We start from the raw sequence: 24,909 nt of genomic DNA on the forward strand, positions 1-24,909 counted from the left end.
GGGGAAAAGGTGGTTAAAATAGGGATCAGCTGTGACATAATTGAAAGACAACAGGCCCAAAGGCTGTTCCTATGTATTCGCATACGTGACACAAATATGCAATTGCACTGAATTTGTTGAATTGTCGAATCCTCATTTGGTTAAAATGAAACACACTGTAACACAGCCATTTGTAGTTTCATGGTCAGTCTGTACAGATATATTTGTAATGCATCCAGATAGAAGAGAGTTAATTAATCAACCATTAACTTCTTTTTCATAGGGAATTACAGTAAACCAGCCTAATCTAAAGGTTAACATTTCACAACAGCTGAGGTGCTCAGAACAATTGTATTGATGTGCAGTCTCTGAAAATGGGTAGTAAAATTTATTGTCATCATAAACTACAAAAAGATTTGAACTCTAGCAGGCAAAAAATTAATTGTACTTCTTAAACCAACTTGCACCATTTTTTTTGGTGCTGGGTGCTGCAGTGGAAACCCAGACTGAAGTCATGCAAGTTCAGCTTACTGCCATGCAAGTTCAAACTGCTGCCATCATGGCTATGGATATCAGTGTTCAAAGGGACTTGCAGGATCTCTGCAAGCAGTTTCCTTGCTATTGCCTGTCAACCAGCCAGCCCCAACTGCTGTCATCCATGTCAAGGTGATGCAGTTCAATATCATGCCCTCTTGGACCAAATCTGCTTGAAATTGTCTGCCAAGGCCATCTGCAGTCACTGAAAGTCAGCAATGTTGCAGCCACAAGAGTAGCTCTGTGTAGGAGAAATAGGACAGGCAAAGACAACAACTACTACTTACATTGATATGTTATCTTTAATGTAATAAAATGTCTCAAGGCATTTAATAGGAGCATTACAAAAAATGTCTTTGAGCTACACAAGGAAATATTAGGTCAGATAACCAAAAGCTGGGTTAAAGAAATAGGTTTTAAGGAGGGCCTTAAAGGAGGAAAGTGAGGTTGAGCTGCAGAGAGGTGTCAGGACTGAATTCCAGAGTTTAGGTCTTAGGCAGTTGAAGACATGGCCACTGTTGTGGGCTATTTCAGTCACCATCCAAAGTCTAGAGGGAGTAGAGTTAAACTGTTTTATTTAAGCATGCTTGCAAGGGAGAGTCCTTTTTTAATCAATGGTTGCAGTAGCCATATTTATACTTCCCCTTAGAGGAAGCTATGCATCATAAGACAGAGTTTCTGTGAACATGTTATTCCAGCTAACCCAATTAACAATTGTAAAATTCAATCAATAAGATAGAGTTTCTGTGGCCATATTGTTCCAGCTAACCCAAGTAACTTTGATGCAATTAATGGCCACATGAGGATTTCAAACTACTAAACATATGACCTACACTATTTCACCAAGGGAGGGGCAATTAAAATCAGGGATGTTCAGGGGGCCAGGTGAGTGCAGTCGTCTTGGAGATTTGTGGGGTTGGAGGAGATTACAAAAATAGGGGCAAGGCAATAGATGAATTTGAAAACAAGGATGAGAATTTTAAAATCAAGATATTGCTTAACCTGGAGCTAAAGTAGGTAAGTGAGCCCTGAGGTTATAGGTGAATGGGACAAGGTCTGAGCTAAGACATGGGCAACAGAGTTTTAGATGATCTCAAGTTTATTGAGGATTGCATGTGGGAGGCCAGCGCAAGGAGTGAATTGGAATAGTCAATTCTAGAGGTAACAAAGGCAGGAATGAAAGACAGGCATGATGGGAATGCATAAGAGTGATATTTTAATGCAATATTGCATGATTTCATTTATGAATTTATTTTGGAATGTTTATTTTGTGCTGGCTTTTATTTTAGCAATTTGGCAAGAGGGTATATACTGTGATGGTCAGTAACAGAGAAAGATAAGGTGTGGGACTATTGTTGAATGGGGAATTGAGGTTGTGTTTACACCTATCACAGTCAGATAAGTTGATCACAAAAAGACCGTCCAGAAAGGGGCTGCTTTGGTTGCCTCTTCCCCTTTCCTCTTCTCCTCCACCTCAGCTGTTTGTCATAAAGTTATTAGCAAAGATTGTGCGCTCATGATGGTTAGGTTATGCAGTGAGCAGCAGGCCACCACAAACCTTAACACATGCTCTGCTGCCCTCCTCCAAACCAATACAGGCAGCTGAAGCACATTTTGTGTGACAACATGGTTTTTGTTATATGCATGCTGCTCACTGTGTGGGTTGCATTGAAATCATAAGCCATGTGACCAGGGGATAGTTCTTGTTGCCCAGTAGTCACACTCTGATTTTCCGAAGTGGCTCAAATGCAGATGGCACAGGAGATTGCTGCACAATGAAGGTATAATTACAGCTGCCAGCATTCCAGGCATTGACCTATATAGTTCACTGAGTATGGTCGCACACCAGATGAACGTGGAGTGTGTGGAATCCCTTCTGTAGATCTCATAGTTGATCTGAAGTGCCTCCAAAGTAATGTGTGTGCAGTCAATGGCACCCTGCAAACATCACTCTGCTTGCCTCTCTTTGCTAAGAGAAAATAAAGCATAGTCAGCTCTCTTTGCATACCTTATGCAATATTGGGTAGTAAACTGGGAATTATTATAAATATCACCAGCTACAGATTAGAAGGAGCCAGATGCATAAAAGGTCAGTGCCACATCACCTTCATAACTACTGGAAATGCTGTCCTTACCTTGCTCTGCAGTTGTGGCTGCAGCATGTGGCAAATTTCAGTGCACACCTCCTTAGTGAAGTGGAGACATCTGATACACCATTCCTCATTTGAGGTTCAGGTAGGAGAATTGCTTCCTGAACACCCTGGACATATATGCCCTACTCCCATTCCTCCCTCTTTCAACTACTCATCCTGCTCTGTTGTCATTCGTGTTGTCATGCTGTAGTCTAAGGGAGATGCATCCTCTTGCAGCCATGACTGGGAATAAGTGTATTGTGCAGAATCCATGAAATCAGGACAAAATCTTCCAGCACATGCCACACCAGTTCATCTAGGCTTAAGGGGTAGGATTTTGAGGTCGGTGGGCGGGCCTGGGAACGGCTGGGAAACAGTCCACTGCAATCAGCCCCCGACCGCAATTTCATGCTGGCGGGCCAATTAAGGCCTGCCCAGCATGAAACGCAGCCGCGCTTCACTGGTCGTGAAGGGCCATGTTGGGGCGGGTGCCTGTAGGCCACTGTGTCCAATGACAACCCAGTGGCCGGTTTTAAAATGGCCCAGACAGCCCCTGGAAGGCTGCCACAGAAGAACATCTCCTCTGCATCTTCAACATTCAAGTTATGGAGTCGAATGTGGCTAGAGACGCCAGGTGGGAGGGCAGGTCAGGTGGGCACTCTGCCTCCCTGCTTTTCGGATGAGTACCTTGCCGTCCTGCTGGAGGATGTTTCTGCCAAGGGGGACACGCTTCTCCGCAGAGATGGGAGGAGGAGGCCACCATACCTCACCAAGAGGGCATGGGAGGAAGTGGCAGCGCTGGTGAGCAGCAATGACATGGTGCGGTGCACATGGGTGCAGTGCTGGAAGCAATTCAATGATCTGCGTTCAGAAAGGTTGAGTACTGTGATGGCATGGCATGGGTCAATGTGCAGAAGTGTTTTCAGGGTGTGGTCACCCTCCTGTGGACCTCAGGGTTGCTGGAGTCTGAGTGCCAATTGTCAATGATGCCGGAGCTGGCCAAGGGGTTGAGTCCTGGCTGCTTGGATTGAGTGCCTTGCGGCTCGAGGGCCACAGCTCGAATGTGCCCTGTGAGGTGTTCCTCAGCTGGGGTTGGCCAGGCCACAATGGCGCTGAAGATAGAGAGTGGACTAATCAATGCTCCTCTGTCCTTTCAGGAGAAGACAAGCCATAACCGGCAGAGAGGGCACCTACAGGCGGAAGCCCGCCCAACATTCTGCTGCTCAACAGGTTCAAGCAGCATGCCGTCAAGCTCGAGAGTGGGCACATTCCCCGTGCAACCGGGCGTGGAGAGCCAGGGAAGCCAGACAAAGGTAAGAATGCAGTGCACAGAGGTGGGAGTTTTGGATTGTGCAACCTTTCTAGTGTAGTCCCTTCATTAATGGGAGCCTCAAACCTAAAGTCCCCATTGATCATTGGAAGACGATGGCACCATGTTGCAGATCTCCATTATCTCACTAGGTGCCTGGCATGCACAGTGACAGTGTGGTGACTTTACCAAATGACATATCCTTGTTCTCCCTTTTAGGTTCGCCAGCACGCAGTCGCTCTGTGGACCCCGAAGAGACACCCCTGATGCTGGAGGACCACTGGGCTTCACTTGCACTTGAGTCACACCCGCTCTCTGAAACAGGCACCAGCACAGATATCAGCACCTTAGTGGGCATTAGATCTGCGGCTAGAATGTTGGTGCATGTTGGTGGGAGCTCTTCACATTCACTTGAGGTGCAGGCAGAGGCAGAGAATGCCCAGGGCACCGGCAGTCAGAGCCCTGCTGGGGACCAGGACGATGCTCAGTCAAAGACAGATGATGAACCTCTGGAGTTTTCTATTAGGCAGCAGATGCTGGATGTCCACCAGGATGTGTGGGAGGGTCTGGCAGAGATCCATGAGGGTCTGTGTGGTATGGTCTCTGTTGATGAAGAGTCCGTGCGCAGCGTGAGGACGGCCTTGGCCCTCATGGCTGAGCGTACTGCTTCCTCCATTAAGAGAATGGCAACTCTCAAGGAGAGGCGGCTCCAGGGACAGAATGAGGAGTTCCCAGGGTTGTGCTTGGACCCACAAGTCCTCACTCAGGCACTTACCTCAGGATGAGGCACCCAGTATGCCAGCTAGGTGCCTGTCCATCAATGGTGAGCAGGGAGGTCCAGAGCAAACTCACACTGACGTACAAACTGCTTGTTGTCTCTGAGGGTGCTCTGGATGACGGCAGCAGCTTCTCCGCCCTCTGCCAGTGATCGTCGCACCTGATGAGGCTGCGATGACTGGGGAGATGCCAGCCGTGACATTGGCTGCTCCCTCCCAGACAGGGCAGCATAGGCTCCACTGGCCAGAGGACAAGCGCCAAGGTCATCAAGGCCAACAAGACAGCAGAGTCAGCAGGCTGTCTCTAATGCCGGTGCCAGTGAGGGTTGGGGGCAGGGTGTTGGAGGGTGGTGGTGGTGCACCTAGACATAGCACTCAGAAACCTAAGTTAAAGGCACCATGAGCACAAGTGGAGCAGGCCAGGGGTGATTTTCTGTTCGTTTATGTTTGGTTTATTTTTACTGGTCTGGGAATGAAGACGAAAGAAGTTTATGCAAATTTTTTTGGGTTGTCATAATGAGTTACTTTGTTTTGTCATAATGGCCTGAGTATGCTTCACCTTTTTATTTTCTTGTTGCAGGGTACGCCAGTATGTAATGCTGGACATGAGTGGCTCTAAACTTTATGCACAGGCACTGAGTGGACTTTGGGTGCAAATGAAAAGGTCCTTTCAGACATACGGGATGGAGGCGGCAGCCCTGGCATGAGGTGGAAGGTGATCTCTGGTAGCCTAGCTGAAGGAGCATTGGATCAAGGCGTCCCTGGTGTTCCTGCCTCCCTGGAGGTCACTGAGGTCTGCCTCCACACGCTCAGCGCTCTCTTCACCATGCTCCTCTTCTGACTCACTATTGGACTCAAGATCTATGGCCTCTGTAGCTCCGTCAAGATCCTCTTCCTCCAGTGGGTCCCCCTTGCCAGTGCCAGATTGTGGAGAGTGCAGCATGCAACCACTACCAGTGACACCCGTCCTGGGGGGTTATTGTAGTGTATCCCCTGAATGATCCAGGTATCGGAAGCGCATCTTGAGAAGACCTATGGTCCTCCCTACCACCGCCCTTATGGAGGCATGACTCGTATTGTAACGCTTCTCTGCCTCTGTTCTTGGGTGGCAGAGAGGCGTCATGAGTCACCTCTTCAACAGATCGTCTTTGTCACCCAGCAACCATCCATCCAGTTGGGTGGAGCACTGAAGAGCCTCGGCACTTGGGAATGTCTCAAGGGTATAAGCATCATGGGAACTACCAGGGTACCTTGCACAGACTTGCAGAATCAGCATCCTGTGGTCACACACTATCTGCACGTTCATAGAGTGGAATCATTTCATTTTGATGAGAGTGTAGCATTCTGTCAATACTGCTCTGACATGTAAGCTTAAAGCTTGTGCTCAATTCACTGGCCATGGCTGGCACCTGTAAAGGAATGTGCGTCCCTCTCGAATGTTTGCTGTATCCAGGTGATCCAGCATGCCGGGATACAAACCCAGGAATGTCTGCCCTCTGGGGGCATGGAAATTAGTGACCATGAAAATGGGGTGGAACATGACTCCCACATGTGGGGAACCCCTTTTCAGCAGCGCCATTTAAATTCAGTTCTGAATTCAAACAGACCCCATTTTTGCAGCAGCAAGGGCCTTATCAAGCATTGTGGGAGTTGCAAATATTTAGAAAAGTTGTAAATGATCTTGAAGGCCAGATAAGGTTTGTAGAACTGTCAAGTTATTAATAAATGGCCAACCCTTTAAAAATTGAAAAAAAGTGCCAGCCTGTGTCTTTGAGAGTTCAAAAATATCTGTTCTAACAGTTTTATTAGCCAATTGTTGACATAACCTGAACCAATGCTTGACTGCTTTCCACAACCTATCTTTACCACCGTGGGGGGCGTAAGTTCACAGTTTGATCGGCAGCTTAAAGCGATTTGGATTAGCCATCTTTGATGTGAGGTTATGAATACAAATGTTTATTTTTATAAGGGATGAAAGACTTAAGGGGGTTTAAATATATTGAATGGCTTTTGTGAGTGTAAGTGTTCCTTTTTATATAGTGAAGTCTGTATTAAATACTTAGAATTTCATTTTATTTCTTCCCAGTGTGCCTCCTGCGGTCTTCCCATGGTGGAAACTGGACGACTTGACAGAGAGAGTGTAAGAGCAAATATTGGTGGGTGGGGTGGGGGCCATGAGTTGGTCTGAGCTTGCGCTAAGTTGGTATTGGGCCTGTAAGGGGTCATGGGATGGGTGAGGGTCACAAATTGGCACTAAGTTGGCATAGGGGCTATAAGGGATCATGGGGGTGGGGGAGATGGGTTGGAATGAGATGGCATGTATGGGAATGGGGTGTGGTTGGGAGAATGAGGCGGTTTGAGGGCTGAGTGAAGGAGGCCCTAATGTTTAAGAAAATAACTGGGACAAAGCCCCTTTGGCCACCTCCGATCTGCATCTGGGGGCAATGGGCCTGTGTCCAACTCACATCTGGTCACCCGGAATGAAGATCCCGCCATTCGGGTGGGTGTGGCGAACTGGAAAGTTTCCCAACTTGACGCACCTACCTCAGGAGTGAAAATCCAGGCCATTAACTCTGTTTCTCTCTCCACAGATGCTGTGAGACTTACTGAGTGTATCGAGCATTTTTTTGTTTTTATTTCCAATTTCCAGCATTCTTTTGTCCTCTGTCACTATCCCTGGGTTTGTCGTGCCTAACCGAATAGCAGACCCACCAGAGGTAGTGACAGAGTGGTATTAAATCAGGAGGCATGGCTCTGGGAATTCTCAACATTGACTTCAGACCTTATGAAGTCTCTCATGACATCAGGACAAACATGGGCTGATTACCACCTACCATCCTCCCTCAGCTGATGGATGGTCTTTCATGTTGAACACCTCTTTGGAGAAGCATTGAGGGTGGCAAGGACACAGAATGTACTCTGGCTGTGGGACTTTAATGTCCATCACCAAGCGTGCCTTGATAGCACCATTACTGACCAAGCTGGCTGAGTCCTGAAGGACAAATCTGCTAGACTGGCCCTGTGGTAAATGGTGGAAGAATCAACACGAGGGAAAAACCTACCTGACCTCAGCCTCTACCTGTTGCAGATGCAGCTGTCAATGACAGTATTGGTAGGGGACAAAGTCCCATCATCACACTGAGGAAACCGTCCATCGAGTTGTACTGCATTGCTATTGTGCTAAATGGGATAGATTCAGAACAGACCTTGCAGCTCAAAACTAGGCATCCATGAAGCTCCGTGGAACATCAACAAAAGCAGTTGAATTCAACCACAATCTGTAACCTCATGGCCCAGTATACCTCCCATTTTACCATCCCCATCATGCCAGAGGAACAACATTGGTTCAATGAGGATTGCAGGAGAGCATGCCAGGAACAGCACCTGGCATACCTGACAAAGGTGTCATTCTGGTGAAGCTCCAACAAGAACTTCTTGTCATGTTGCTATACCTTCCATCATTGTTATTCGATGCAGGCTCTGGAAATTTGGGTGACAGGAAGTTGGATTAGCATTTAGAAGTATTCGCAGGTGACAGCCTGACAGATCATGATGTCAAATATTCCTTCTGTTGCCCTCAACACAGCACTACAGACATGTGTGATGGAATCCATGGGGAGAATTTTCTCTGTCGGATGGGCCAGTCGGGAGCAGGCTCCACGCCGCCATTTTACGTGGATGGGCCAAGTAAGGTCCGCCCAGCACACCCGGTAATGCTCAGCGACCTGTGCGGGTGAGGGGAGGAGGGAGAGTTAGGGCCTGTGCTGCGCATGAAAAAGCGCAGAAATCTCCCTGAGGCAAGAAACTGCCTCAGGGAGATTAAGTTCAGATTTAAAGTTCAAAATAAAGAAAGTTGAAAACCATTTACACATTTCCCCTCATGTGACAGTGTCACATGAGCTGGGACATGTTTATGAAATGTTTAAAAATATTTTATTTATTCAATAAAACCTTCATGAAACCTCATCCAGCCTGTGGTTGAGGTTTCATACAAAACGCAAAGGCCGCTTGGGCTCTTCGCCTGCCCACCAACCTTAAGGTTGGATGGGCAGCCCTATCAATTTGTTTAACTGGTTTATTAATGGCATTAACAGGCCTTTGACGGTTCGGCGGGCAGGCAGCCAGCTCCAGTGCACGCCCACCGAATGAAAGATCGGAATGATGCGCAGTGACATTGGGACGCAAGCCTGATGTCACCATGCACCATTTTACGCGTTGGGGTGCGAGGCCGCCCCCGCACACTGAAGAGAAAATTCTGTCCCATGGTTTCAAAGCTTGTATTTTATGATGCAGGTCCTCACCTGAAAAGGGAATCTTAAAAGGGAACCTGACACTCCCAGTTTATGAGGAAACCAAAGATGAAACTGAGGTTGGAAACCAAGACTTCTGGGGAGATTGATAATGGTTAAAACATATAAAAGGACGCAGAGCCATTCAAGCAGTTGATGATTGCAGTGGTGCAGTACTGTTATGATGTGGCAGATGGTGTGTGCCAGGCGGATCAAATCCATGAGGGAAACTCGATCACGCTATAACAACGGTTTTGCAATTTGTATTTATTTCAAGATGCGTGCCCTGGATTCAGGGGCAGAATTTTCCGCTCACCCAACCTAAACAAGTGGAAATAACGCACGATGATATCGGGTGAGCATCCTGACGTCATTGTACACTCGCGCGATATTTTGGTCGGCAGGCACGTGTGGGAGTCGGCAGCGTGCCCGTCGACAATTAACAGGCCTATTAAGGCCAATAAAAACCTAATTGAATTAAATTTTTTGTTGCCCGTTCAACCTTACGGTTGGTTGGCAGGTGAAAAGGCCAAGTGGCCTTTGGATTTTTTGCGAAACATCATCCACTGGCGGGGTGACATTTTGATCTGTCATTTAAAAAAAATTTTAAATTTCAAATTAGTTTCTAACATGTCCCTGCTCATATGACAAAGTTACATGAGGGGACATATTTTAACATTTTAAAATTCTTTCTTCTTTTCAAAATCTTCATCTCCCTGAGGCAGCACAAAGGTTGCCTCCAGGAATCCGCTCTTTTTTCTCTGTTTGAACCAAGGTCGAAACAAGATCTGAAGCTGAATGACCCTGGCAAAACTCAAACTGAATATCTGTGAGTAGGTTGCTGCTGAGTAAGTGTCGTTTGTTAGCACTGTCATTGACACCTTCTATCACTTTGCTGATGACTGAGCGTTGACTGATGTGGGGCTAATTGTCTGAATTGAAATTGTCCTGCTTTTTGTGGACAGAACATACCTGGGCAATTTTCTACATTACCAGTGTTGTAGCTGTACTGGATCAGCTTGGTTAAGGACACAGCTAGTTGTGGATTCTTCAGTACTACAGCTGGGACATTGACAGGTTCCATAGCCTTGCCTGTATCTGGTGCTTTCAGCCATTTCTTCATATCGTGTAGAGTGAATTGGTTTGGCTAAAGACTGGCATTTGTGATGCTGGGGACCTTAGAAGGAGGCTGAGATGGATCATTCATTTGACACTTCTTGCTAAAGACGATTGAAAATACTTTAGCCTTGTCTTTTGTACTGACGTTCTGGGCTCCCCTAAAATCGAGGATGGAGATGTTTGCGGAGCCTGTTCCTCTGGTTAGTTGTTTAATTGTCGATCACCACTCATGACTGGATGAAGTAGGACTTTGAAGAGGTTTGATGTGATCCTTTGGTTGTGGAATCACTTAGCTATGTCTGTATCATGCTACTTCTACTGTTTTGCACATGATATGAAGTTTATAGAGACCAGTAACGTTTTTTCTAAAAAAAAAAAATCTGAAACCCCAGCTATTTACTAAAAGAATGAAGCCACAAGATTCCACAGTTTAAAACAGAAGAATTTTTACCATACAAGAGTCAAACAAATCAAACATGAAATACTATCTTAGGTACTTTCCTGTATTCAAAAAGGTACTCTCCTGTACTCTAAAACCTAGAATCGACGTAAGTTGAACATGAACTCTCAGACAAATTGCAGTCAATTATAAACTATAAATTAAATGGCAGATACAACGACGACAGGAGCTTGGCCTAAATAGCCAAGTGGTTATGGTACTGGGCTTGTAACCCCAAGATCAAGAGTTCAAATCTCACCATGGCAAATTATGAAACAATGTAATTTCATCTGAATAGGAACAGATGGAAACGTGTTTGTACTCGAAAGAGTTACAACAACGACAGATCTTATGAATTGCCTTGGCATTCCACTCAGGTTATCAACCTCAGCCAAAAAGTCCTTCAAACTCTGTTTTCTTCACAAAGAATTTCAGCTCCTCTCCTTCTAGGATTTAGCCTGATCCCAAGCCGACAGCAATGCACAACCAACCAGGTTCCATGGGCATGATCTTCACTGAAAATGGCACACATCTGCAGAACCTCCTCAACTCTTTTTACAATGGTCTAGATGGTATAGATCCACCAATGTTATATTCAAATAACAGAAACAATTGCAGCAACTATATCTTTGCTTATTCTCAGCTTCTGGGTCTAGTCTCTGTCTTCTTTACCCTGCCTGTACTTGTCATGAAACTATAATAATTTTCATAATATTATTGCGATTTATTGTAAAAGTAGGTTAATAGTGGGATTTGGATAGTTTCTCTGTGTATGTGTGTGGGGAATTTAATTGAATTGGAGACAGCTGGTCTGGAGGCTTTGATTCATCAAAAGAAGCCAGGTTTGAAATGCTAAATACATAAGATGGCTGAAGTCTTAAAGTGTAAGGTGAGGAGAATTTGCATTCTTAGATAAATCAGGGCAGTTTGAATTTCAAAGAGATGGTAGGATGTTCATACCCAACCAGCGAAGCTAAGCCAAGCAGTGTGTTTATTTTTCCCAAAGGTTACTGACAATATTAGCACAATGAAAAGATTTATATTATGAGAAAGGTAAAGTTCCAAAGACATATGGGAATAATGGCATTTACATTAAAAGGGAGAAACATATATAAAGGAGAATGAGGCTGTGTGTCAGGGAAGGTATTGTAAGATCTAACAGAAGTGTGAGAAGCCTCCAGTATTTGTGCATTAAGCCTGCTGTCTACAGAAACTGAAGCTGAGAAAAGGTACTTTGAATTCTACTTTCCAATGTATTGTGTTCACTGGCCTGGATCTGTTTAAAATCTCTTTTTTTTACCACTGCCTTCACGGGGGTGTAACTGGAAGCCAGATTAATTAGGGGTTTTAGGAGTTATTATAGTAGTAATTTGTAGACCTATGTATGTGCTTGAAATCTTTTCTTTTGTTAATACATATTTAACTTAAGTTTCTGAAAAATCTCAGACGTCTTGGTGGACTTATTACTTCTGGGCCAGGGTTTTGCCCTTGTCGGGCGGGCTCATCAGGGGAGTGGTCGGGAAGCCGACTGCCACCCACTATCCAGGCCCAACCGTGATTTCACGCTGACAGTGTGGTGGGGTTGGGAGAAGTGGTGGGATGGTGGGGGAGGGAGGGCAAGCACGCAGGTTTATGCAGGTGCATGCAAGTAAAGCTCCCAGACGCACAGCACAACCTTTGTGCTGCCTGCTCATTTCCATGATCTCAGTGTGAACCATACTGCTGGTCTGGCTGCACACACACTGGAGGCCTAATAGTATTCGAGGCTAGCATTTGTTCCAGCTAGCCTCCAGCTGTTAAAGGCAGTCTGTCCCTCTTAAAGGGAAGCTGTTTTGAATGAAAAGAGTCTGCTGCTAACTGTTGCTGCTGAAAATCAAGAGAATGCAAAAGGCAAAGAGCTAGGTTGCATGGTTCACAGACTCAACATTATAAAAGGCTTTAGTCATGGAGGAGGACAGAAGAGAAATGTTATATTTGTGTGTGGAATCAGGAAACCCTCAAAGACCACCCTTTGAAGGGAATGGGCCAGGGAGTTTAAAGCCCAGAGTCCAGCTGTGAGTACCTGACAGCAGTGCCAGAAGTTTAAGGAACTCATGTGTAGCCAAGGTCAGTGACTGCATTATCACATGACATTTCAGAGCTACTACACCACCAGCCTCTCATGCTATTCAGTGCATCACAACCCCATCATTCACCCAGCAACAGTCAAAAGAAAAAAAGACTTGAATTTATATAGCACATTTCATATACACAGGACCTCCCAAAGCTCTTTACAGTCAATGAAGTACTTCTGAAGTATAGTCACTGCTATAATATAGGAAACATGGCAGCCAATGTGCACAGAAAGTCACCCAAAAAAGAATGTGAAAATGTCAAGAAAATCTGCTTTTATGATAATTAACAAATAAATACTGACCAGGTCATTACAGATCCCTGCAAAATAACATCATGGGATCTTGTATATCCAGCTTTGAGGGCAGAGAGAGCCTCAGTTTAACATCTTATCTGAAAGATAGCACCTCCAACAGTGCAGCATTCCCTCAGTATTGCACTTGTGCTCAAGTATCGGAGTGACAATTGAACCCACAACCTTCAGGCTGAGTAGCAAGAGTGCCATCAACTGAGTCACAGCCTCTTAGCATTTAGGGTTCACGCCTAACATTCAGATACTCCATCTCACTCTCACCTCCCAATGATCCTAGCCTGTCATCCACTTCTTACTGTCTCCACATGCATGCAGCTATTTAGCATTGGCAGGCATATCAGCCAAACACTATTCAAGACAATCACTTACATTCTGCCCTCTCTCGAGCAGGACAAGATGGCACAGTACCCTCCCTGCCTTCCGCCCCAATGCTCGCTTTCAAATTTTATACTTTTAGACACAGGAGAACTGCTGCGTCAAGAAGAAGAGAAAGGTGCACCAAATCTCTGAATAAGAAGTGGCATCACTTGATTTGACACTTGCAGCCGTCAGCCTAGATATTGGCACCATGCATTTTAGAGGCTAGTACAGATTCATGGTCTGTATGTGGTGTGGTCAGCAGACACGAATAGTCCGTACCCAGGTTAGGGGAGAAGGACAGTTCATCTGACTCTTTGGAGGGTGAGATCGCAGGCAGGTTCTGCATCAGGGGAATCAGATGAGGAATTCAATGGGGTATATTGGAGAGCACTAATTTTTAAAAATTCATTCATGGGATGTGGGCATCGCTGCTAGGCCAGCATTTATTACCCATTCCAATTGCCCTTGAGAAGGTGGTGGTGAGCTGCTGCCTTGAATTGCTGCAGTCCATGTGGTGTAGGTACACCCACAGTGCTGTTAGGGAGGGAGTTCCAGGATTTTGATCTAGCGACAGTGAAGGAAAGGCTATATGTTTCCAAGTCAGAATGGTGTGTGACTTGGAGGGGAACTTCCAGGTGTTGGTGTTCCCATATGTCTGCTGCCCTTGTCCTTATAGGTGGTAGCGGTCATGGGTTTGGAAGGTGCTGTGTAAGGAGGCTTGGTGAGTTGCTTCAGTGCATTTTGTAGATGGTATACACTGCTGCCACTGTGCGTCAGTGGGTGGATGGGCTGAATGTTTGTGGATGGGGTGACAATCAAGCGGGCTGCTTTCTCCTGGGTGGTGTCAAGCTTCTTGAGTGTTGTTAGAGTTGCATTTATCCAGGCAAGTGGAGAGGATTCCATTGCATTTCTGATTAGTGCCTTGGAGACGGTGGTCAGGCTTTGGGGAGTCATGAGGTGAGTTACTCACCGCAGGATTCCTACATCTGACCTGCCCTTGAAGCCACAGTATTTGTATGGCTAGTCCAGTTTAGTTTCTAATCAAAGGTAACCCTCAGGTTGTTGATAGTGGGGGATTTAGTGATGGTAATGCCTTTGAATGTCAAGTGCGATGGTTAGATTCTCTATTGTTGGAGATGGTCATTGCCTGGCACTTGTGTGGTTTGACTGTTACTTGCCTCTTATCAACCCAAGCCTGGATATTGTCAAAGTCTTGCTATATTTGGAAATGGACTGCTTTAGTATCTGAGGAGTCATGAATGGTGCTGAACATTGTGCAACCATTGGTGAAGACTTCTGACTTTATGATGGAAGGAAGGTCATCAATGAAGCAGCTGAAGATGATTTGGCTGAGGACACTACCCTGAGGAACTCCTGCAGTGATGTCCTGGAGCTGAGATGACTGACCTCCAACAACCACAGCCATCTTCCTTTGTGCCAGGTATGACTCCAACCAGTGGAGAGTTTTCCCATTGATTCCAGTTTTGCTAGGACTCCTTGATGCCACATTCCATCAAATGCTGCCTTGATGTCAAGGACAATCACTCTCACCTCAGCTCGGGAGTTCAGCTCTTTTGTCCATGTTTGAACCAAGGCTGTAATGAGGTCAGGAGCTGAGTGGCCCTGGTGGAACCCAAACTGGATGTCTGTGAGCAGGTTATTGCTAAGCAAGTGCCACTTGATAGCACTGTTGATGACTCCTCCATTACTTTACTGATGATGGAGAGTAGACTGATGGGGCAGTAATTGGCTGGGTTGGATTTGTCCTGCTATTTGTGTGCAGGATATACCTGGGCAATTTTCCACATAGCCAGGTAGATGCCAGTGTTGTAGCTGTTGTGCTGGAACAGTTTGGCTAGGGGGCGTGGCAAGTTCTGGAGCACAAGTTTTCAGTACTATTGCCGGAATGTTGTCAGAGCCTATAACCTTTTCAGTGTCCAGTACCTTCAGCTGTTTCTTGGTATCACGTGGAATGAATTGAATTGGCTAAAGACTGGCATCTGTGATGTTGGGGACCTCCAGATGAGGTGAGATGGATCATCCACTCAGCACTTCTGGCTGAAGATTATTGTATATACTTCAGCCTTATTTTTTGCACTGACGTGCTGGGCTCTCCCATCATTGAGAATTGGGATATTTGTGCAGTCTCCTCCTCCAGTGAGTTGTTGAATTATCTCCCACCATTCATGACAGGAAGTGGCAGGACTGCAGAGCTTGGTTCTGATCCATTGGTTGTGGGATCGCTTCGCTTTGTCTATCTCATGCTGTTTGGCATGTAAGTAGTCCTGAGTTGTAGCTTCACCAGGTTGACACCTCATTTTTAGGTATGCCTGGTGTTGCTTCTGGCATGCCCTCCTGCACACTTCATTGAACCCGGGTTCATCCCCAGGCTTAGTGGTAATGGTAGAGTGGAGTATATACCGGGCCATGAGATTTACACATTGTGTTCAGGTACAGTTCTGCTGCTGCTGCTGCTGATGGCCCACACTGCCCAGTTTTCCAGTCTTGAGTTGCTAGCTCTGTTTGAAATCTATCCCATTTAGCACGATGGTAGTGCCACACAACACGATGGAGGGTATCCTCAAAGTGAAGATGGGATTTTGTCTCCACAAGGACTGTGCAGTGGTCACTCTTACTAATACTGTCATGGACAGATGCATCTGTGGCAGGTTAGTGAGGACGAGGTCATGTATGTTTTTCCGTTTTGTTGGTTCCCTCAATACCTAACACAGACCCAGTCTAGCAGCTATGTCCATTAGGACTTGGCCAGCTCAGTCATTAGTGGTCCTACCAAGCCACTCTTGGTGATGGACATTGAAGTCCCCCACCCAGAGTACATTCTGCAACCTTGCCACCCTCAGTGCTTCCTCCACGTGGTGTTCAACGTGGAGGAGTACTGATTTATCAACTGAAGGGGGGGACGATATGTTGTAATGAGGAGGCTTCCTTGCCCATGTTTGACTTGATGCCATGAGACTTCATGGGGTCCGGACTTGATGTTGAGGACACCCAGGTTATTTCCCTCCCTACTGTATACCACTGTGCCGCCACCTCTGCTGAGTCTGTCGTGCTGGGGAGACAGGTCATACCCAGGGCTGGCCATGATGGTGTCTGGGACATTATCTGTAAGGTATGATTCCGTGAGTATTACTATGTCAGGTTGCTGCTTGGCTAGTCTGTGGGGACAGCTCTTCCAAATTTGGCACAAGCCCCCAGGTGTTAGTAAGGAGGACTTTGCAGGGTTGACAGGGCTAAGTTTGCTGTTGTCGTTTCCAGTGCCTAAGTCCACGCTGAGTGGTCTTCATTCCAGTTTCATTCCCGATAGACTTTGTAAGGATTTGATAGAACCGAGTGACTTGCTAGGCCATTTCAGATGGCATTTAAGAGTCAACCACATTGCTGTGGGTCTGGAGTCACATGGAGGCTAAGCCAGGTAAGGACAGCAGATTTCCTTCCTTAAAGGACATTAATTAACATACACACTGTGATGATTGGTGCATTGGCTGGTCTGCTGCAGAGTGTTTTTGAATTTCAAAGAGCCTGGAGGAAACCGGCTTCAATGTGGTACAGGGAATTGCACAGAGCTTGGAGTGCATCCTTTCTAGTGTGGAAGTGGTGATCTACTCCATGGCAGCGCTTGCAACCCATCTGTTATGTAGAATCTGGTGGCTGATGTCTCAGCTCCCACTGCAGCACAGGCAGAAACCACCCAACAATTCAGCGAAGGCTCACACTGCATGGTTGCAGATCTTGGTGCTCAAAGGGGATTGCAAACTCTCACTACAGTCCAGTAATCTGTCCTCCAACAGATTACTACGATTGGTGAGGTGCTGTCCCGTGGCAGTGACACCACGGAACTTAAACATCTCTCAGAGTGACAGCATTCATTCTCCCATCACTGCTACTCAGCCAGTGCCAATGCTGTATACTCTCAGCCAACTTAGACTGTAGTCACCCAACTGGCACTGGATCCTGTAAGGCCATCTGCAGTCTCCCCAGTGAAAGTCATCAGCCTTCCACCAGCTATGTTGCTGTGTGGGTCAGGCAAAGGCACCTGTAAAACAGATACCAAGAGAATGCACCAGTTCATTTCTGTTAGAAGTGTTGTGAGATAAAGGTGTTAATATTTTTTATTCTTTGATGGGATGTGGGTGACACTGGCAAGATCAGCATGTGTTGCCCATCCATAATTGCCCTTGAACTGAGAGGCTTTTAGGACATTTAAGAGGGAAGCTAAGAGTCAAGCACATTGCCGTGTTGCAGATCCAGAGTCACTGCAACTGCAGCCCCCAAAACTCATGCAGAGTTGCACAAATCCTGCTGCCTCGCCTGAATATATGCAGCAGCTCACCAACAAACTCCAAATACAATGCACAATACTTCCATTACATATGCCTAAGCATCCATAAGTCAAAAGTACTTTGCTTACAAGTTGATGGCTTGTATTATAAATAATGGATCCTTGATGCTGCTGAACTCATGTTTAGTCGTGAGTGATTAGCCCTGATATTCAGTGAACATGCGCAGACCAAGTTAGGGAAATTAGCATCAAATCAGCTGTGTGATGTCATGATAGGACCTCTTCTGATGCATGGGCAGCACTCCCTGCACTAGTGCACTTCACAGAATGGGGTGCCACATGGGCTTTGTCGAAAGTGGCTAAGAGCACACTGATGCCATTATAGGCCTTTAGAATGTCTGTAGCACCAGCACCAGTGGCACATAGAGTCCAATTTTGTGGCTTTCCTTTGAGAAAGGAAGGTGGTACTTTGGGTCCAGTCCAATATCTGTTTGCCTGTCGCTGGGTCAAAATCCTGGAACTCCCTCCCTAACGGCACCATGGGTGTACCTACAGCACAGGGACTGCAATGGTTCAAGAAGGCAGCTCACTATCACCTTTTCAAGGGCAATTAGGGATGGGCAATAAATGCTCGCCTAGCCAGCGAAGGCCACATCCCTTGAATGAACTATAAAAAAAAATTATGACCAATTGTCTGTATTTGCTCCTAGAAAGTGTGAAAAAGCTGCAGGTGATGTTGGGTTAATAAAAGTCAAATGAAAATGACTAAACAATCATGCTAAAATATTGACATTTTCTCTTAAAAAATCCTGAAAGTTTTCTGAATCCCTCGGGTAATGTTAGCAAGCGTGTGTCATCTTTCTTTGGAGAATGATTTACTATCTCCGAATGCAAAGTTGCGCTTTCTGCCCAGGCTTCTTTGTTTGGTAATGCAAAGTCCTCAATCAGTAAATAAGACCCATTGGCAAAGCAGGGGCTTCTAAAGTGATTTAATCCAGGACTAAAATGCTTGCTTACCCAGGGCTCCTTTTTCTGATTCTGCCATGTTTCGGTAAGTGAAACTAATAACTGGTTTGATGGTTTTGTGTCAAGCACATTGTTAGAAACAAAGCATACTAATGTAATGTCTATTTTTTGTACAGTAAGAAGCGATATACCGGATGGTTATGTAAAAACAGAAGGAGCCTGGATTTATTCTGCACGCGAATCAAGATACCCAGGAGTCAGTGTTGAAAAATGTGCAGCAAAATGTAACTTAGAAACGCAATTTCTTTGCAGGTAAATTTTCACTTTATTGAATAAAAAGTAGAAAATGCTGGAAATACATAGCAGACTATGAGCAATGATGTTAGCTGTGACTCAGATTGTTCTGGGTTCACTCCAGAGCTAAGCACAAAATCTAGGCAGAAACTCCAGTGCAGTACTTAGGGAGTGCTATACTGTCAGACGTGTTGTCTTTCTGATGAGATATTAAACTAAGGCCCCATCATCCCTCTCAGGTGGATAAAGGATTCCTTGCCACTAATTCTGAAGCGGAGCAAGAGAGTTCTTCCCAATTGTCCTGGCAAATTCCCTTGAAGAACACCATTAAAATGGATTATCAGGCCATTTATTGCTGTTTGCAGGAGCTAGTTGTATGACAATGCACCTACACTTAAAAAATACATCATTGGCTGTAAAGCAGTTTGGTATGTCTGATGTCATGAAAGACACAACACAAATACAATAATCTCTTTAAGGGAGAAGACAGGTTCATGATTAGATTGTAAATCCCCTTCCAGAACTAAGACAATGCAGACTAGTCCACTGGGCATTTCCCACACTTGCAGTTTTTGACTAATGATAACTCAGATTTAAAAGTTCTACAACACATGGAACTTAGATTCGTCATTGGAACAGGTGGGTAAATGTTATTCAGGCTTTTTGTTCAATCACCTGTTTTCATCCGGTAACTTCTATGGGCAGAATTTCCCCCCGGTTGGGGGGCAAGTTTAGAAGTGGGCGCGTGGAGGCCTGCCTCTGATCAGCGCCCCCGATTGGGGGCGTGCTGCCATTTTATGTGGGTGGGCCAATTAAGGTCCGCCCAGCGTGATGTCCGCAAGGAAGTGCTATGTGCTCCCTGTGTGGGCAGAGGGGATTCCCTGAGCCGAGAGTGCGCTGTTTCACGCATGTACGCGAAAGAGTACACTCATCTCCCTGAGGCCAAGTGCTGACTCAGGGGAGATCGGCTCCTGTCTGATAAAATTTAAAAAACAGAAGAAATAAATGTCCCTGACATATCCCCTCATGTGACACTGTCCATCGCTTTTATTAAATTTTATTAAAAATTTTAAAACCTACATGACACCTCATCCCACCCGTGGATGAGGTTTCATGCTTTTTCTTAAGGTTGGGTGGGCAGGTCCATTAATTACTTTAACTACTTTGTCAATGGCCTCAATTGGCCATTGACAGGTCGGCAGGCGCACAGCTGATTCTGCTGAGCCCCTGCCGACCTGAAAATTGAAATGAGTCGGGGTGACATCGGGAGTTTTGCCTGACGTCATCCCACGTTGGCAAGCGGGCCCCGCCCCCCGCTGACCTACCGGGAAATCCTGGCCTATACGTTAATTGTGTTTGCAGTCTTCAAACAAAAGCTGAACGGAAAGTTTAGTTATTTTGGTTCCAATTTTCAGAGATTTTTATCACGGAACAAAAGACAAAATTACCCTAAATTCCATGGAACTTTCAGTTGCTGTCACTGCATCACATGAAAATGGGTTTTCTGCCAAAGTTAGAGAAGCACAGCACAGCAGAAAGCACACGGAAATGTGGTGTGGTCGAAAGCTGAACATCAAAGGATAAAATGACGTGCCAATATAAGTTGACTAAAACTTACCACAACTGTGTAACATTACCTTGTCCTTTAATAGAGCCACTGAACTATTCATTTCAAACCAGTTAACACTAATTTTAAAACAGTGGAAATGCATTGTCAAATAGATGCTAAGCAATTGTGAAGATCTAGTCTTTGAACGTATCTTGTGGAAATCAGTACTCTGAACTAACAAGTGCTCATTTTGTGTAGAAATGATTTAACATGCATTTTTGATTTTGGCTACAAAACAGTGTTAATGAAGGAAACTTAATAAAGCAACTTTATCTAGTTCATGATGTTGGCATAGATTGGTTCAGCCTAATCTATATCCTTGGGAGCAGCATTGATTGAGGCCGTTATCAGACCAATCACCCATTATACATTTCTCTTCATTTTGAACTGAAAATCAGGAGAGATGTATAATGGGCGCTGATCCAATATTGTCCTTTTTACAATATTGATCAAAGTGAAAATTACTCCTATTTTACTTGATCTAGTAATAATCCTCGTTGTGCATTTTATTTTTCAGAGCTTTCCTCTTCACTCAAAAGAATCACGAGTGCTTCACTACAGCCGATAATAGTCACACACAATTGGTGATGAGAAGAACAAATGTCGCTCTTTATGAGAAACAAGGTAATTGAAGGTTTAAATTAGTTTCCACTAAAGGATAGGGACAATGATCCAGACAATTTTGTTGGATGTTATATCCGTTAGAAATGCAAAAATTTCAAAAAAAGACTTAACAGTAGTGTTCTGTGCATGTCGATAAATGGGCACTGCAGCAATTTGAATCACTTCAAGGTGGAAACACATCCACAACTCAATGTTAGCTATGGTTCAGTGATGAAACTCTGATTTGAACTCTGAGTTAGAAAGTCATAGGTTCAAGTCTCACTTCAGAATCTTAAGCACACAACATAGGCTGGCACTCTAGTGCTTTACTGAAGCAGTGCTGGTGGTGCTGTCTTACAGATGAGACATTAAAACAAAGCCCTGTCTATCCTCTAAGGTGGATGTAAAAGATCCCAGTGCACTTGCTGTGTGCAAATTGGCTGCCATGTTTCCCCACATTACAACAAGATGTCCCAAAGTGCTTTACAGCGAACATTTTGAGTATAGTCACTGTAATAACTTGGGAAATGGAAGCCAATCTGAGCACAGCAAGCTCCCACAACCAACAATGTGATAATGACAAGACTATCTGTTTTAGTGATGGTGGTTGAGAGATAAATGCTAACCAGAACATTGGGAGAATCCTGCTGCAAACGTCTTGAAGATACAACCTGTATGAATGGCATCTGTGATGCTGGGGGCCTCCGGAGGAGGCAGAGATGGATCATCCACTCTGCACCTCTGGCTGAAGATTGTAGCAAATGCTTCAGCCCTATTTTTTGCATTGATGTGCTGGGCTCTTTGTCCGGGTATATTTGTGGAGCCTCCTCCTCCAGTGAGTTGTTTAATTGTCCATTGGATGTGGCAGGACTGCAAAGCTTACATCTGATCCGTTGGTTGTGGGATCGCTTAGCCCTGTTCATCGCTTGCTGCTTATGCTGTTTGGCACGCAAGTAGTCCCGTGTTATAGCTTCACCAGGTTGACATCTCATTTTTAGGTATGCCTGGTATTGTTCCTGGCATGCCGTCCTGTGCTTTTCATTGGTAATGGTAGAGTGGGGGACATGCCAGGCCATGAGGTTACAGGTTATGTTCGAGTACAATTCTACTGCTGCTGGCCCACAGTGCCTCATGGATGCCCAGTCTTGAGTTGCTAGATCTGTTTGAAACCTATCCCGTTTAGCACAGTGGTTGTGCCACACAACACAATGGAGGGTATCCTCAATGGAGAGGCAGGACTTTGTGACAGTGCGGTGTCACTCCTCAGTATCTCCTACCGATACTGTCATGGACAGATGCATCTGAGGCAGGCAGGTTGGTGAGGATGAGGTCAAGTATGTTATTCCCTCTTGTTGGTTTCCTCACCACCTGTTGCAGGCCCAGTCTAGCAGCTATGTCATTTAGGAATTGGCCAGTAGTGGTGCTCCCAAGCCACTCTTGGTGATGGACATTGAAGTCGCCATCCAGGGTACATTCTGCATCCTTGCCACTTTCAGTGCTTCCTCCAAGTGGTGTTCAACATGGAGGAGCACTGATTTATCAGCCGAGGGAGGGTGGTATATGGTAATCAGCACGTTTGACCCCATGGGACTTCTGCCATCCACAATGATGGGATTCGAACCCAGGTCCCCAGAGTATTACCCTGGATTACTAGTCCAGCAACAATACTATTACGCCATCACCTCCCCTGCTGCTCTGTAGTGATGCACAGGGTTGTGAATCCAGCCATCAGTCAGTCCTCCTGCAGACTCACAGCTTAATCAGAAAACTTTAGTTTGTCTTCTTCATAAATGCAACCCTTCATGTTTTCCATCCCATAATCCATATTAAGATTTGGCTTTGAAAGCTTCAAAACACTAGCACAACTGTCATCACATTTCCTCCTATTTATGCTCTGTGACTGCCTGAAAGCTGGTAAGTAGGAATGAGAAGCACAATTAATTACTGAAGTTACACCCTGCTCCAAGGGAGAGTGGTTTGAAACGAAACGGGAATTTGAGCTGTAAAACTGTTTGGTGAACAGAGCTGAATGCTGTTGTATAGGAAGCGGATTCTTCGTAGTGTTGCTGCTGATTGGATGTTGATCATAGCCTGAACAGCATCTTCAAAGATAGTTTGGAACACATGAAAATAAAGAACAACTGATGTCAATTTTTAAGGTGGCCATAACTTAAAGGATTCATTGTAATGCTATGGGGCAGAGCATCTCATCTGAAGGCAGCAACTCTGCTGGTGCAGCACTCTTTCAGAAATGCACTAGGAAAGTCAACCTGTATGAATGCGTTCCGGTACCTGTTGCTGGGTGCTTTAGGTTGGCATGGCAACAGGCAGGTATAGGGGGCTTCTGAACTTGTGCCAGCTTTTGTGACCGGATGATAGGAAGAAGGCCTTCTAGATGGGGGCCTCTCCTGCATCCGTATCAGGTGGGGATACAGTGCTGTAGCCTGGTGGGTTGTTATGGAGTATTTTAACTGCAGGGGGCAACCCAATCAGGTTGCCTTGTGATTCTGCATTAAGGTGGGTGAATATGGAGACCACTCTGGTTGAGATTCCTCTGCTGGTCAGTTGGGTGGTGGGTTCGTTTGGGACACTACTGCCCTCTGGTGGATGGTCAGCTCTTGATGTACCTCCTGCTGGCTTTTCAACTGCCACCCTCGCTTTCTAGGCCAATTTGGGAACTTTCCTGACCTCCATGTAATTTTGCCAGAAAGCAGACCAATCAATAGCTTCCCAACTGGGGCCTTTGGCTTTGGAGTGGTGCTCTCCTGACTTGTTCCATGTCCCCTGGAACACCATTATCTTCAAGTGGGGATGCAGCTCCAACTACGCTCCCTGTGGCTTTTTGACTGGGAGAGGTATCTCACTCCCTATCTGATCAGAAGTTTGGGAACTCCCTTTGTCCCTATTTAATATTGGAAAGGAGGTTTCTGCTAGTCATGCTTCAGGCATGTACTTAACCTTTTCCTTTCCTGGTTTAACATCCTACCTTCCCTCAGGGTCTTCAATTATGTGGGCATCTCACTATCTCTTTCCCTGCTCTGGGACTTGTCGCTATTTAATTCTGGGATATGCTGTGCATCTATTTCAGATTCTAGTGGTCTTTCATGACCTCTTTTAATTTTACTGGCCTGGCTTCAGCCTTGCTACATTTGAGCAGCCCTCACTCAAGGCTTATGGGTGCTAATTCACTTTTTTGGGCCTTGGGGCCTTCTCCACCTTTCTGCTCTACCAGGTTTCTGCTGGTTGGCATTAGCTTTTCTTTCACTGGCTAACACCTTGCTTTTCTGCCAGCCAAATCATTCCCAAGGAGGAAACCGATTCCTGCTACAGGTTCAGAGACAATTCTTACTATAACAGGGCCTGAAACAAGATCACACTCTTAGTAGACCTTTCTGGAGAGGTGCAACACAGATCCTCCTCCCATTCCATTGATCAGTGCTTTGGTTTTCAGGGAGGACTTGGTTGGGGGTGGGGGGGGGGGGGGGGGGGGGGTGGGGGTGGGGGTGGGGGGTGGGGTGTAGGTTCAAGTTTCCCTCCAACATTAAGGATTGAATGGCCCGTGTCCAGGAGCAGTACAATGGACTTGCTCACATTTTTGGGATGGTTAGGGAGATACTGTTCCTGAAAAAACAAAACTCCGGAGGCTCTCTGGGAGTTTGTCCGGCTCAGACACGCACAGTGCCATGCCCACCAAAGGGTAAATTTCTGTAGCAAGAGTCTCTACTTGCTCTGCTGCACCACCCATTGGGGCATCCTTCAGGGGATTACTCAAATG

At 45.7% G+C, this 24,909-nt stretch overlaps 1 protein-coding gene across 1 annotated transcript in view; it reads left to right on the top strand.

Annotated features, from left to right (window-relative positions):
- The first annotated feature begins 493 nt into the window (after positions 1-493).
- LOC121288275 (plasminogen-like) overlaps positions 494-24,909 on the top strand; it is a 216,023-nt gene continuing 191,607 nt past the window's right edge. Inside the window, exons 1-5 of the mRNA XM_041206794.1 lie at positions 494-645; positions 3,803-3,958; positions 8,317-8,417; positions 18,805-18,940; positions 21,049-21,155. Of these exons, the coding sequence (XP_041062728.1) occupies positions 494-645; positions 3,803-3,958; positions 8,317-8,417; positions 18,805-18,940; positions 21,049-21,155 (652 nt within the window). The remainder of the gene's footprint in view (positions 646-3,802; positions 3,959-8,316; positions 8,418-18,804; positions 18,941-21,048; positions 21,156-24,909) is intronic.

This window comes from Carcharodon carcharias, chromosome 2 (assembly GCF_017639515.1).
Source record: "Carcharodon carcharias isolate sCarCar2 chromosome 2, sCarCar2.pri, whole genome shotgun sequence".
In the NCBI taxonomy this organism is placed as follows: domain Eukaryota; kingdom Metazoa; phylum Chordata; class Chondrichthyes; order Lamniformes; family Lamnidae; genus Carcharodon; species Carcharodon carcharias.